The 16,184-nt window shown below is 41.3% G+C and overlaps 1 protein-coding gene and 1 long non-coding RNA gene across 2 annotated transcripts; both read left to right on the top strand.

Moving 5' to 3' along the window:
* The first annotated feature begins 9,694 nt into the window (after nt 1–9,694).
* On the top strand, nt 9,695–14,605 carry LOC127319680 (uncharacterized). Its single transcript, XM_071828920.1, has 11 exons — nt 9,695–9,783; nt 10,549–10,743; nt 10,847–11,112; nt 11,203–11,406; nt 11,502–11,594; nt 11,688–11,792; nt 11,873–12,180; nt 12,265–12,304; nt 12,407–12,469; nt 14,139–14,375; nt 14,470–14,605. Exons 2-11 carry the CDS (start codon nt 10,551–10,553, stop codon nt 14,485–14,487), a joined length of 1,527 nt encoding a protein of 508 aa, XP_071685021.1. The 5' UTR covers nt 9,695–9,783; nt 10,549–10,550; the 3' UTR covers nt 14,488–14,605.
* LOC127319636 (uncharacterized) lies at nt 12,726–14,038 on the top strand. Its single transcript, XR_007862589.2, has 6 exons — nt 12,726–12,806; nt 12,970–13,029; nt 13,113–13,169; nt 13,319–13,384; nt 13,871–13,906; nt 13,999–14,038. It is a non-coding gene; the product is annotated as an uncharacterized lncRNA (long non-coding RNA).
* Nucleotides 14,606–16,184: the final 1,579 nt, after the last annotated feature.

The following is a 16,184-nucleotide window of genomic DNA, read 5'->3' on the forward strand; positions in this document are numbered from 1 at the left end:
TGGCTCATGGGTCCCGCATGTCATCCTCTATGAACAATAAAAGTTTCCTTTGTTGGATTTATTTTTTACCCCTAATTTCTGGTTATTTGCCTTTTTCTTTTGATCCCCTCCCCCCTTTGAAACTATGACGACGCAGCTGGCAAGTCGGTCCCACATGTCATCCTCTATGAACAATAAAGGTTTCCTTTGATAGATTTATTTTTTACCCTAATTAATTTCTGGCTATTTCCTATTTTTATTTTGATCCCCTGCCGCCTTGGAATAGTTGAGGATGCTGCTGCCTCATGGGTCCCGCATGTCATCCTCTCAGAAAGGTAAAAGTTTCATTTCTTGGATTTTGTTTACCAACCGATTTTTGGCTTTTTTTGTTTCGATCTCCCGCCGCCTTTAAAATGTTGACGACGCCGCTGGCTCATGGGTCCCCAATGCCAGCCTCCCCGTACTGCAAATCCTCTTCTCGCAAAGGTTGTATTTCTAGCTAGATAGCTAAGGTGGATTCGAATCTGCCGTGGTTCAGGCAGCTCAGGTAAGCCTTCTTGCACTGATTAATGGAACTAGTGTATAGCAAGGTCAAGACATGTGGCTTGGTGTAATGAATCTATTTGAATCATGTTGTGGATTCAATCTGATAGTTCTCTAACAGGTCAGCCAAAATAGAAATTAAGTTTTTTTCTAAAACGGAAATGAAAATTAAGATGAACACAAACATTAGTTATCATAATAGCTGATCATACATACATACTTGCTAAGAGCAAAAGCTTGCCAGAGTTTTACCACCCATACAATTAATTAGCAGTTCAGATAAGATAACCTTATATAAGTATAACTACAAATGCATTTGCTAAGGGCTCATGGGACAATAGAACTAGACAACCGCAAACTTGATGACCAGCATGTCACAGTGGCATCGAAAGATCTTGACCTTCAACTTTGATCCAATGCGAAGTTTGGCACCGTCAATGAACTTTTTCCACCTGGAAGTAACAGCCAAGCGGCCATCTGTGGGACTGACGGAGTACCGTCCCTCCACGGTGAGACCTTCACTCTCCATGGCGAGGGAAATCTTGCCCCTTCGGCCAGCATTGAGATCCTTGGCGATACTTTTAGGCAATTTCTGATTCAAAGCAAGAGATACCAACAAAAATTAGTCAATGGCACCAATGCACTGAAGACTGAACCATTTGAGACTTTGAGCAGAGAAGACATCAAGATAAGAGCAATATCTTGTCATATACTCACGAACATAGCCTTCAGATGCGTCCTGGTCACCACACGGGTGGCCACAGCAATGAGCTGAGACCTCGGTGATCTGGCTGGGGCAGGTGCAGGAGCCTGGGCTGGTACACGAGCTAGTGTTGATGCAGGAAACTGCTGGGCAGGTGCAATAAACGGTGCCTCTAGAGGAACCGGTGCTGATGCAAGAGACTGTTGGGCAGGTGCAGTAAACGGTGCAGCTAGAGGAACCAGTGCTGATGCAGGAGCCTGCTGGGCAGGTGTAGTATATGGGGCCTCTACAGGAACCAATGCTGATGTAGGAGCCTCAGGTAGATGCAATAAACGGTGCCGGTACAGAACCGGTGCTGATGCAGAGAGTGGGAAGCCGGTGCCGGTGCCGGTGTGGGTGCCCTTTGTGACATCCGCTCCTGTTCCATCGTGGATCTGCAGCTTTGATCATGTTAAACCCAAAGAAGCTAGAACAGAGGGAATGATTTAGAACAACTGCTCGTAATGCAAGTAATCAAAGGATATGAGTACAAAAAAGTTACATATTATATATTTGGAAGTGTCTCCAACTCTGTAAGCAGTTACGTATATCTGCCCGTTTGAGTTTCTGATCCTCAGCTCGTCGCCCTTCTTCAGACCAAAGTCAAAAGCAAACTTTCTCCAATCATGTCCATACAAATATGTGATGGCCTGCGTCTTGTAGACATACACCTCATAGACCGTGTAGGTGTTCATCAATTTGCCATTGCCATGCATAGTGAAAGACCCTTCATGCGGACACATCTGGTTAATCATTGGACGAAGTTCACAAGGTACAGTCTACAGGTGAAAATTGATACTAATGTAAGAAGCAGGAAGACTAAAAACAAGACTTTACTATATGCCAATTCATGCTAAACCACCGAGAATACATACCCGTAACTCGTGAAGGAGTTATTAGAAAGGTAGATAGAGCCATAGGAGGTGTTATATGCGGGGTATGTACATGGGCCCGCCATATTCTCGCAAGCTCGGCATCGGGATGGTGAAGGAAACATGGGAGGTACTACTGGTGCGTAGCGCTGAATGTAAGTGGAAGAATTAGGTTGTGAAAAGTGCATAGTTCAGAGCAATGCAAATGTTTACAATCGAGTGCATAACACAATGTTACAAACTTAACAGTCAAAATATAGTGTATGATGAATATAAGCATGCTAATTTGGCGTTTCTGAATTCCAAGAAGCAAGAGATGAGCCGGTGATAATATCGTAAATAAATCATGGCATGTATATGTGGCTTAAGAAAATATACCCGAACCCTTGGATGGTTACGGCCCGGCTGGTCCTTGGACTTGAGCTTATATAAGCATCCGTAAGGTGGGGCCGACAAGAACTTGGTGGCAGCCTCTGCAGATGCCTCATCACAGCAGCTTGCAATCCTTTTGACCAATGAAGGCTTAGCGCTTTCAGTCTGCATATGAAAATTGATGAGCAACAGACATCAGCAGTGATATATAAAATGAATCTATGAGACACTGATGCATATAGTGCTGGATGTAAGTGGAAGAATAGGGTTGTGTGTGTTTCTGAACTATTGGTAAGCATAATTAGACAAAGCCGGCAATAAACAGACAAATCAAATCATGTATGAGGATTAAGAAAATATACCTGCTTAAAAAGGATACCACCCAGCTGGCCCGTGGCCTTGTGCTTGTAGAGGTTTTCGGATGATGGTGCCGGCACCATCGTCCTCACAGCAGCCTCATCGGGATCATTTTTTATCCATTTGAGTAGAGGCACAGAAGCTTCATCCTGCATATGAATAGCAACAGAACTCATCATTGATATTTAATAAATCTATGAGATGGACTGATGCAAAAAGTGCGGGATGTAAGTGGAAGAATAGGGTTGTGCATAGACAACAGTTGACAACAATGCCAATGGTTACAAAAGAAGCCAACGGAACTCAACAGTTTATATACTGGATGAGACAGACTGAAAAGTGAAAAATTAGTGTATGATGATTGTAAGCAAATGCAGTGTTTCTGAACTTTTGGTAAGCATTAGGCAAAGCCAACAGTAATTAAACAGGTAATAATAAAATCATGTATGTGGATTAAGAAAATATACCAGATTCATTAAAAGGTCACCACCCAGCTGGCACATGGCCTCGTGCTTGTAGAGGTTTTCGGATGATGGTGCCGGCACCATCGTCCTCACAGCAGCCTAATCAGCCTCATTTTGCATCCACTTGAGTAAAGGCGCAGCAGTTTCAGCCTGCATAAGAATGGGAACAGTTCTCGAAAGGATATTGAACGACTCGAGACAGATCGATGCATATAGTGCTGGATGTAAGTGGAAGGGTATGGCTGTGTATGGACAACAGTTCACAACAATGCAAGGGTGTGTTCGGTTCTGAAACAGCGTGGAATGGAATGGAATGGTTCCATTTCAGAGGAATGGAATGGTTACATTTTTTCGGTTGGGAAAAATGGAGAGCGGAACAGATCAAGGTTAAACTAATCATTTGCCTCAAAATTGTAATTAGCAATTGCAAATGACATTTAATCTCAAAATCGTAATTAATAGCACCTAATGGTGCTCTTTTAATCTAAAAATCGTAATTAACATCATTTTTTGTTGGGTTAGGGGAACTGGAGAGTAGATGAACATTACTGTATGATGATTGTAAGCAAACGAATTTGGTGTTTCTAAACTTTTGGCGTCGAGATCTTATGGGCTTCAACTATAGCCTACCCCAACTTGTTTGGGACTGAAAGGCTTGGTTGTTGTTGTTGTTGTTGTAAACTTTTGGCAAGCATTAGAAAAAACCGACAATAAACAGACAAATATCAAGGCATGTTTTGTGGATTAAGAAAATATACCATATTCATTAAAATATCAACACCCAGCGCGCGCGTGGCCATGTGCTTGAAGAGGCATTTAGAAGATGTGGGCGGCATCAACATACCGGCAGCTTTGATCAGCCGCAGTTTTGATCTTCCTTTTGAGTAAAGGCCCTAAAGTTTCAGTCTGCATATGAATAGCAAAACAAAAGGCAGACCTCAGCAGTGATATTGAATTACTGTATGAGATAGACTGATGCAAATAGTGGATGCTCTTAGCCTTTTGCACGATGAACACTAGCTATGGACAGACAAAAAAAACTACTCCAGTTGACTCAGCTTTGTCTAGATACATCCATCCCAAAGCTTAAGGCTTATTTATTTTTGAGAAATCAAAACAAGTAAAGTTTGACCAAAATTTTAGAACATTCTATCAACAAATATAATATTGTGTAGATACCGTAGGAAAATATATTTCACAACCTATTTAATGATATTAATTTTGTATTTTGCATGTTAATGATTTTTGGTAAAAGCTTAGTCAAACATGGTATAGTTTGACTTTCTAAAAATAATATAATCCCTAAGCTTTGGGATGGAGGTAGTAGTATCTAGAGCTAAAAACACATCTAGATACATCCGTATCTACAGATAGTTGAGTCAATTAATTTGGATCTAAGGGAGTATCAGATTCAGACTACATCATGGTAAGTTGGTTAAAAAAAATTACCCCTCGGCGGTCCCTGCCCAGCTCGGCAGTGGCATTTCGCTTCTTGTGCTGCAGATCGGGCCATGCTCCTGCAGCAGGTGGGGCGCTATTCTCGTTCCCCATAGCCTCAGCACGGAACCTGGAGGTACCAACCTAATACAGAGAATATAGAGCATGGTGTCACAGAGGCTTTATGCACAAACAGCTGAAGACATGTGCTACTTTAAGCATCTTCCTGAACAGGAACAGATTGAGGATGCAGACAGAGTGGATAAGTAAACGGAGTACCCGCTTTATGGGCTGGGGACGCAGCTCAGGCTCAGCCAACTGCCCACATGCGTGGTGGCCTTACGCTCCATTGCCCCCCCACCACCACCACCGAGGTATTTCCTTTCCTGTACAAGCTGACAAAAGATACATTGAGGATCTGCAGAAACTACAAAGGTTGCAAATGTCGACAAATAAAGGAAGAACACCCCAATCCAAGCAAAGGTAGCCCCCGCCCCCCCACCCCCATCAATCACTCCCAGCGCGAGGGTGACCGTAAAGACACCCCTTCGCCCGTAATAGGAAATAGTAGATGCGCAAGATATCGAGGTGAGGAAAAAAGAACCGATCTCGAGAAAGGAAAGAGCATTACTAGTACTACCTAATCCGCTTGGTCTAGATGCAGCTTGCCCCTCCAAGCTGGATGCCTGGACGGTGGAGGCGAAAGGAGGGGATCGAGCTAGCGGCTTGCATCCGTCGGCTGTCGGCACTCGATCGGGAGAGACAAAGGGGGCTACATAAAGGGGAGGGGTAACATATTTTATTACACAGTGAACTTACTGATGTGACTAGTCATTACATGTCTCACTGAAACTGGGGCCCATAGTGTGGCACCCCAAATTCACTTGAACCTGCACGGCGGGACGCATTGGCGCGTCAAGAAAACCCCCGAATTGTAGCGGGGAAATGAAACATTTCACAAAAATTCGAAATTCAAGCACACTGCCACACGCCAAGCACACGGGCTGTTCCTTCCTCTTCCTCGGTTCCTCCTCCCCTATCCGAAAAAACCCCAAATCCCAAGCTCAAACAACAACAAAAAAACCAAATCCCCTGGCCGCCATGCATGTCCTCGTTAACCCGCTGGAGATCGTTCCCGGACGAGGCGGACCCCCCGCCCTGAGATCCCGAGTTCGTCCGTTCCGTCCACCTCGAGGCACTGCATGCTGTCTCGCAGCGGCGGCTTGAGGGCGCTGCAGAGGAAGTTCCTCCGGAAAGTGCTCATGGCAACCGTGCAAGCTCACCGGCGTGCTGTATCCCGAGAGGAACTGGTCAAAGCTTTGCTATTCGCAAAAAAAAAGCGGGCCAAGATCTGGTCAAAGCTTCATCGATAGCTTGCCGCGAGAGGCTTGGAGTCCAGAGTCAATAAACTAGCTGCTGGAGGACTTGGGCGGTTTACACCGATTCATATTAACTGACTCAAGTTTGTTAGTCTAGTTAACAAATGCATCTAGATACATCCATATCTAGACAAAATTGAGTCAATTAATATGAATCAGAGGGGAGTGCCTGAAAGTGTTTCATGCTACCAATTAATGCGTTGGCAGGACTGGCTGTAGAAGTAATTGTGCTACTACTCATACGATGAACTGATTGTGTGGGTGTCAAATTTTGCAACGCGATCATCCACTGAATGCTTAATTATAGTTCTAGCGCCAATGGCGTACAAATCATAACAAAGATAGTACATACTACAACACCAGAACATAAGAGTACGAATCATAAAGTAGCTCAACATTTTGCATCAGGGCTAGGTGGTCCTGAGACTACCGGGACGCCCCTGATGATCTCCGGGCGTGCATCCGCTTCAACGCAAAGTTGTGTACTCGGTCCACGACCTCCTTCTGTAGGCTGGATAATCTCAGGTGCAGGACCTTCGTCTATGAAAGGCTCGTCGTCAGTACCATCCATAGGTGCATCAGGGCTGGGTGGTCTTGAGACTACCCGGACGCAACTGATGATCTCTGGGCGTGCATCCACTTCAACGCAAAGCTGTGTACTCGGTCCACGGCCTCCTTCTGTAGGCTGGATAATCTCAGGTGCAGGACCTTCGTCTATGAAAGGCCCGTCATCGCACCATCCACAGTGCATCAAACTGAGATTCATCTTCAAATCTCCCATCAAACTGAGAGACCTCTTCAACTCTATGCTTCTGCAATTAGTACATCAACAGATTAGACAAACATCTAAGGGATGCAACCTGAACAAATGCCGTTTTACATATTTACCTTCTCATCTGGCACAGCACATGTCCCAGAGCTGAAACCCGGTTCCTGAAGCAAGCGCTTTTTCTCTCCTTCCCGTCCATCCATCTGCAACAAGTTAAATTTGAGTACAGAACTTGCATAGCAATGCAAACTATTGATTGAAACACCGGCAGCATCAATATAAATAATTAACTACATATGCCAGCACACATACAGTGTGAGCAAGATCTGCTTCTCCCGCTGAAGGATCATTATGTGGTTCACCATGATAAACCCACCTAACATATGTGCGGTCCATCCCAAAAATGTGTAAATGATCTTCCACTACATGGTGAGGCCTCTTCTCACCATTCATACATGTGCAGCGCGGGCAATACACGTCCAGGTCGTGACCTTCATGAGCTCTAATAAACCCCATAAAGGGTTGAACACCATTTATATATGAAGGGGAACATAAGTGTCCATGCAGTATCCAAGTTCTGTCCATCTGTTTAATTATGAGATACAATGGTTGGTGATTAATTTAAGGCGAAGTAGGAAATGTATATCCATCGAGTACAAAACTATACTAGTACATGATTATGCATTTCAGCAATCATGTCGAGTACAAAACAAAAAATGCCCATCGATATTTTAGCAAACATATCGTGTACAAATCTCTGCCATGGCATTTCAGCAAATTAACGGATCGAGTGCAAAACTGACTCTATATGCCCACGCAAATGAACAAATTGATCGAGGACAAATCGAGCGGAAAACTATAAAGTGCCAATTAGTTCGAGCATACTGACGATTTTTTTAGCAGCATCAAGAAAATATAAATCGTTAGGCCGTCTTGCCCGATGCATGATTGAGCTAGAGATAGCAACCCTACCGTGGATCAACTTGACCGCCGGTGCGTCTCGAGAAGAACGACGGGGAGGGGAAGCTTCTTCTTCGCACGGACGGGACAGGGAGGGGAAGCTCTTCGCACGGACGGGGATAAGTTGTGTAGCGGTGGGTGGGGGTCATGCGGCCGGGCCGCCCGGTAGGTGGTGTTTAATGGAGTTGCGTGTGTAATTTGCCGTGCACAAGGTTGAGGAATAGGCGGTTCCCTTTGCCGCGCGCACAATTCAAACTATCCCGCCCATGTACTTTAAATTCGCCCTATTTTCGTTAAATCGACATAAAGTCATGTGAGTGGGTGGAAATTAGCAAAGTTGCTTGAAAAATAGTAAAACTCTGGAATTATCCTTTAAATATGCTCTACTTCCTGTGAAAATCGGGGTGTGGAGGCATGTTGAGCTGTTTTATTTGTACCTTCTTCATTAAAACTCCCATTTTATGCACTTTGGATGGAAAGAAATCATTTGTACATAAATTTTGACAACGCCATTTGCAAACATTAATTGTTTTACATGCCAAGATGCACCCATCCACCAAATATGGGGCAAAAGTTTATCACAATCTAGATATATATGTATAATTAGTGAGGGACCCCTTTTGATTTTGTGCAATTTCCACTAATTAGCTAGAGAGAAGGGGTCAGTTAATTAGGCCATGTTAGGGGCTATGTGTTTTAGATTAGGGTTGTGTGGATTCAAATACAACTTCTATATTTGTGTGCTATGATTAATCAAAACTAGACCGATCGATCACAAGACACATTATTATTAGAGGCACATGCCTTTGCGCACAAAGTGCATGTGTGTGTTATTGGCCACCAACGAGAGAGCGGCGAGAGAGCGATTGAAATCTCCAAATTAAACACATATATAAGCATACATGGTTAGGCCATGCATGCATATTTATTATATATATTGTGAGGCAAATAAATTAAAGTACATGTGTATATATATAAGTGTGTTTCTTGGCCACCAACGATATATAGATCGAGAGAGAGAGATTGAAATATATATATCCCCAAGAATATCTTCAAACATGTATTGAAATATATGCACGAATGATATGCAAGGTATGCCATGCGCACATCACTACAATAAGCCCCCCCATATAGCATCGTATGCTCTGCAACGCTTTAAAAATGCGCTGCAAAATACCGACATAGCTACGGATATTTGCGTTGGTAAGTCCATCCGTTACGGACTATACGAGTGACAACGAATTTCATGCGTTGCAGTCTATACGTTGGGACACACCAAAATAAAGTACAACATGGCGCTTAGCGCTAGGATCTTATTTCCGACTATTTCGTCTAATTCATGGTCTATCTCGGCATCCTGGGCGCTCTAGCGAAAAAATTATGGTTGATCAGTTTGACTAGAGACTGGCGCTTGGTCAAGTGAAAAATAAAAAATAAAATAGAGTAACTCAACCGAATCAGGACAGAATCAGTAGATTTTTTAGGCTGTCGCGTTGGGAGGAGACGAACATATAGCATAACTTTTGTTTTTTCTTTATTTATGGCGCTTTTTTCTTGATTCCCCGTTTCCCTCCATTTCTGCCCTTCAATGTTTTCGTTCCCTCCGATTATTTTCGGGGCTTACTGATTACCCGCGCGTTTTTTCTACATATTAATGCTAAGAACTTCCGGATGGCATGGTATTAGTTTATTGACCCCACGGTTCATAGAAACTAAATCGTGAAATGGATTACTTAAAATGTAAATAGAAAAGATTATTGTAACTTCCTCTAAATCTCCGCACCTCCCATCCCCGCACTTCCCTATCCCAAATCGTGGGTCTCATCTTCTCCAACAAAAACTCCAGTGAATATCTGCCGACTGGTGGTGGCGGCCGGCGGCCGATTCGGTGTATTCTCTTTGATTGCAGGTCAGTGCCTCCTCTCCCCTGGGTATTCTCTCCTCTCTCTCTATCTGATCCATCCGGCTTCCGCGTCTGAGTGTCTCGCAAAGCGCGTTATGCTGCCAGCGGCATCTCAGGCCGATCTGCGAGGCAGCAATGACATTGCCGCACGCAGGGCGAGTGCTGACCAGCACCATAATTCCAGCGGCACCACGCAGGGGCAAGGTCTGCAACGGTGCAAGCAGCAGCCAGCAGAGGCCCTCGGCGACCCCGGACGCGCGGACACAGGCAGGCACCCAGACATTGCAGCTCGGTAGCTCCTCCGATCAGGCTTTCTTCTCTCTAAGTTCTCTTCTGTCTGCTAGTAGTCTGCCTACTCTCTGTTTTGGCGGCCGGTGCGTCGACCTCAATCAATCAAAAGTTCTCTTCTGTCAGCTCCTCTAGGCTGTAACAATCGATGTACTGAAAAAACTTCAGGCCCATGTACGTGACCAGAGAAAGATGAACCATGCATTCCCTTTCAGCAGCCGCTAGCGCTCATGGTCCTGTATCCTCTAGGTTGTAACTACCGATCTATTAAACCATATATATTGTCGCTATACATAGTATACTGTTAGTTATTTGTTCGATCAATTGCAAATTAATGCCTAGAGGAAAAGAAAATACTTGATGATTAACGATTAGTTTATTTATAAGGTCTTATCCTTGACATTACTGATTTTTTTGCAAGCCTATGTATATCTTAATTTTTCTGTTCGTTCACTTAATGATATTGTTTTTCTCCTAGAGCAGATATGACACGAAGTAAATTGCGTGTTGTTCAATCCAATGATGAATACATGACTGAGGAACATGAAAATACTATGCACGTTGATGCTGAATCATCTGCTTCCGAACCTTTATCTTGCAATGGGAAAGAAGGCTTTCCAGAAAGTGATGATGAAGAGGATGAAGACGACCATGATGACACTGCTGATAATGCCGAAGGTAATTGATCAGATCTTCAGTATTGATGATAAACCAAAGACATTCATCTTTATCTCTAACGATTACTAGAACATAATTGTTATGGAAATTTATGCATGATCAGAAGAAAATGGAGAAACAAACAAGCGTGGAAAGACAAAGCTGAAAAAAACATGGAATCTTCCAAAAGGGCAGAGAATTGTGGTCAAGTGCAATGATCTGAATCAGCCAATTGGAAAAGAAGCTGGGCGTCTAGGTTACTTTCTGGGCACAGTTGCTAGGAACGGGAAATTGTGTAGCTTAAGCTACACGGACTGGAGAAAACTAATAGGAGAGAGAGATAAGAAAAATGAACAAAACAATAAAAAGGATATATTGGGGCAAGTAAAGGTCGATCCAGTGCTCATTTTCAATATTTTGCTAACATTTTTATGCTTAAGATTCCGTGTTATGCTAATGTTACTGTTGCTGGATATGTAGATGAGGTTTCTTTATCCCCCTCGATTGGAGAAGTATATATTAAAAACAATTGGAGAAAGATGGAGGCAACATAAGTCAAATCTAAAAGCCCTCTTTTTTGATGCAACCAAGAGCATGGAAGCCAACAACACCAATGTTCCAAAGGGTGTGATTAAAGACCAGTGGATTTCTCTTGTTACTAATTGGATGAGCCAAAAGGCACAGGTACATATATACTTGTTAGATTTACCATTTACATGATGCATAGTCTTTATACGGATATGTAAATGCATGTGCATTATTTACAAAACGCATGACAGGATATAAGTGAGAAAAATAGGCAAAACTCTACAATGAAGAAGTCGATACACACGGCTGGAACTAAGAGTTTTGCTCGGAATAGAGAAGAGCTGGTCAGTTTTTTAGAACTCAAATATATGCATCTACCATTTGCACTGTATGTTTTCATCACTAACTGTTAAATAATTTTACCATGTAACCAATAGCGGCAAAAGGATCCAGAAAAGAAGAATCCACACCGAGCTGTCTTGTACATTCATACACACCAACATAAAATCGACAAAAACGACCAGATGATTAACGAACACGTGGTATAATATCTACTCTCTATTATGAAAAATTATATTGTTGTTTTGTACATTGTTATTGATTACACTATTAATATATTTAGGTTGAATTGAAGAAGACTTTAGCCAAGAGGCCAGATTTAGCAGACACGAGTAAAGGAACAGCTTGGAAAGGAGATGCCTTGAATACAATACTAGGAGTAGACAAGCGTGGACATGTACACGGATTGGGACTAGTCCCAAATCCTAATCAAGTCTTTGGTGTATCATCTTCAGGTCACTTTCAGGATATACACCTAACTTCAGTGGAAGATACACACAATGAAGATGTTATGTACCTTAGACTTCAGATGGAAAAGATTGAGCAACACATGAAAAACCAAGATGCTAAAATTCTAGAACTAACTGAGAAGTCATGAAACTCTGAAAGACAGGTAAATTTAAGGAACTTTGCCATTGTTCAAGACATGTACTAACTTTGTATTGGTGATTATAGGGTTCTTTGGGTCAGATATCTACATCCCGAGATCCTCTTGGTATTGCTCACACAAAATCAAAAAGGAAAGTATGTATCGTTAAAAAGGTCAAAGTCATTTAAATAAATATGATCTTATTCTAATTTGTTTTTTGATCGGCAGAGAGTATATGGTGATCTTCATAGACAACAACTTGGTACAGTTGGAAAGGAGAACAATATGATGGTACTGTACAGATGCATTGGTACATTCTTGTTTCTTTCTTTTATAGAAATTAGTAATCTCTTGCCTTTCACTACAGAGAAAGGAAAACTTTCTAAATGATTAGGAGATGCAACCACCAAACAAATGTCCTGCTACACATAAGGTTTGCGCATATGTATATTGTTTGCAACCCAAAATGGTTGAGCAACAAGTTCCTTCTTCCTCGTAGTTCTTGCAATATCAGTGTTTACTATATTTTTTTGCCAATCTTACAATATATCTACTATCATAGAACAAAGAAACTTTGCTGCAAGATGAAAATGTGCTACCTACGAAAGAAACTGCTAGCGTAGAAAAGGTTAGTGCACTTCTTTACTTTTTTTGAGTTAACTATTATTCAAGGCATCTCCTTTCCAAGCTTGTTTATCCCATCCATGGTTTCTTTGTAGCACTGAATCCATTTTAAGGACGACATGGTTCATAAATTTATTGGTTATCTAATGAATTACCTTATATTTTAGGACATAGACATTGATCCCCGACACAACGACACACGTTTTAAAGTTTCATCTGCACACATGGTAACTTCTCATTCATCATGCATACATTTAAATTCAGTTTTTCTGCTTGTATTACCTCTGACTATTATTTACCTTCTCATTAGCCTGGTGGCCGTAACACGAACATCCCAAAACGGGCTACTGCAACAAAGCATGTGAATGTATGACATCGAATTACTAAATACTTCTCTTCTCCTTTTAAATTTTCTTATTATTGTATATTGTATCCTTGCAGCAAAACATTTATCACTGCTTGCACTTCTTGCAACATGAGTTTTTATTATAGTCCATGACAGTTTCTTTGTCATAGAACAAAGAAACTTGGGTCCATGAAGAAAATGTCCGACCAAGGAAGGAAAGTGCTAGTGCAGAAAAGGTTAGTGCACTTTATTTCTTGCAGTTATCTTTTGTTGAAATTTATACTGCCCCTATTTATTTTGTAGTTTTCTCTTTGTTTATTATTATGTGCATGTAGAAATCATTTCAGTGGCCTTGACAATCTGTAGAGCACATTTGTTCTTACTAGGTAGCTGATAGTATTAGTCAGATTACTAATAAAGTAGCTTCTACATGCATGCACAGTCCTTCGGCATGTGAAGTCGAGCTCCCTGGATTGTTAATACCTTTCTTGTTCCATGTGTTGACCAACATACATAAGTCATCTGAATAATTCTAATGCACACCTATACGAAACAAAGGAGAAAATCCCTTCCCAAGTAGAAAAAGAACAATACTATACATCGGTATTATATGGATAGAACAATTTGTATTTTTTTTATCACTACAGCTTCTGATCAACTTTTTTTGTTTCTAATATCTGATTATATTGCACTTTTGCTATCATGGTGGCCAAAACATGAAGATATCAAAAGTGGCTAGTTCAACAAAGCAAGCTAATGTATGAGATGAAATTTCTGAACCTTTTACTTTCCCTTTTAGTATTCTTATGATTTCACTTTATTGCCTATTGAGGTAGCACTATCATCTTAGAAACAACAAGGCAGTACGGTGACTGGATTAGATGCCAACTCCATAGACGTATGTGCACTATGCTTCTTTTATTCAAGATTCTTTGCAGGTTTAAATTGCATTGAATATTGTTTTCTCATGCACTTTTGTTTATGTAAAAGGTTGGCGCTATAGTATTTTTGAAGCGTTTGGAAAATCAGAACAAGAATGTTGCTCTTGCTACACTCCAAAGTAGCGACCCAGAATATGCAGTTGAAGGCGTTAAACTTGGAAATCAGTTCTGGGCAGTGCGTGTTGATGCTACATTAGAAAAATCCGATGAGTTGATACGACCACTCAAAAAGGTCAAGATTATTGGTCATGCAGCAACATTAACTATCGCATGGCCTTCAACCTTTGTATGTTACCCTCTTGTAAAGTTTACCCCTCTAAACTTTTACTACTTTATAAACCTGATGCTTTTTCTTTACTGATCTCAATTTTTTCTTGTAGATTTCCAAGATAAATTGATGATGCATGGTTTGAGGTGTTCATTGCAAGATGATGATGGATGCTACTACTGGATAGTTTAAATTAGTTTTAGAATGTCATTTTAATTTTCTATTTTGAAAGAGAATATATTTGTAATGGTGCAAGTACCTGATAATTTGTGTTCTTTGAATGTTGTTCTTTGTTATTGAACATAGTCAATATATTATATGAAATGTTTTTTCCTATATCGTGGCTCCTCTGCACTATGCGCATTGACTTTGTGACTACTAATAGATATGGACAACATATTATTTATTGATCATGTTATGTAGTGTGATGTCAGTCTCAAAACTCATTCCTACGGTGATACCACCAACGCATATGAGTCTCAAAACTCATTCCTGCATGATACCACCAACGCATACGAGGTGTTGTTAGCCTATCCTTATATACGTTGCTATCTTACAACGCTTATGCACGCTGATTACCAACGGATGTTTTTGTGTTGTTGTAGAACCTTGCAACGGCACCAACGGCAACACATATAAATCCGTTGGTGTAGACCATAACAACGCTTATATGAACATTTGGCAACGCATATATGTGTTGCTACAGGGGGGGGTCCTGTTGTAGTGCATGCACACTAATTATATATATTATGAGACAACTTAATCAAATGTGTTTTCATTGGAGATCGAGAACTTGTCAAAAATCAAGTTAATTAATTTATCAGCGCTAATTAGTTAATTGGTCGCCTACTTGATGAGCAATTAAGTGTCGTTGGCCTATATATATATGTAGGGTTTAATTAGGGTTTAGGGTTTAGGGTTAGCTAGCTAGGGTTTTAGGGTTAGGGTTTACGGTCTAGGGTTTAGGGTCTAGGGTTTAGGGTGTTTAGGGTGTACATTTAGGGTTTATGGTCTAGGGTTTAGGGTCTAGTGTTTAGGGTGTTTAGGGTGTACGTTTAGGGTATAATTAGGGATTAGGGATTAGGGTTTTAGGGTTTAAGGTTTAGGGATCAACGATCGAGTGCACGCACACATTATTAGAGGCACCCGCGCCTTTGCGCATAAAGTGCATGCGTATATATATAAGTGTGTTTTTTGGCCACCAACGATATATAGATCGAGATAACAGAGAGATTTAAATATATATATATATCCCCAAGAATATGTTCAAAAATATATTGAAATATATGCATGAATCAAGTTAATTAATTTATCAGCGCTAATTAGTTGGTCGCCTGCTTGATGCGCAATTAAGTGTCGTTGGCCTATATATGTAGGGTTTAGGGTTTAGGGTTAGCTAGGGGTTAGGGTTAGGGTTAGGGTTTAGGGTTTAGGGTTTAGTGTTTAGGGTTTAGGGTTTAGGGCTTCAGGGTTTAGGGTTTAGTGTTTAGGTTGTTTAGGGGGTGTATGTTTAGGGTATAATTAGGGATTAGGGATTAGGGTTTTAGGGTTTAAGATTTAGGGATCATCGATCGAGTGCACACACACATTATTAGGGAGGCACCCGCGCCTTTGTGCATAAAGTGCATGCGTATATATAAGTGTGTTTTTTGGCCACCAATGATATATATATAGATCGAGAGAGAAAGAGATTGAACTATATATATTTATCCCCAAGAATTTGTTCAGATATATATTGAAATATATGCACGAATGATATGTGCAAGGTATGCCATGCGCTCATGCACACTAATTATATATATATTATGAGGCAACTTAATCAAATGT

The sequence above is a fragment of the Lolium perenne genome, chromosome 4 (assembly GCF_019359855.2).
Source record: "Lolium perenne isolate Kyuss_39 chromosome 4, Kyuss_2.0, whole genome shotgun sequence".
In the NCBI taxonomy this organism is placed as follows: Eukaryota; Viridiplantae; Streptophyta; class Magnoliopsida; order Poales; family Poaceae; genus Lolium; species Lolium perenne.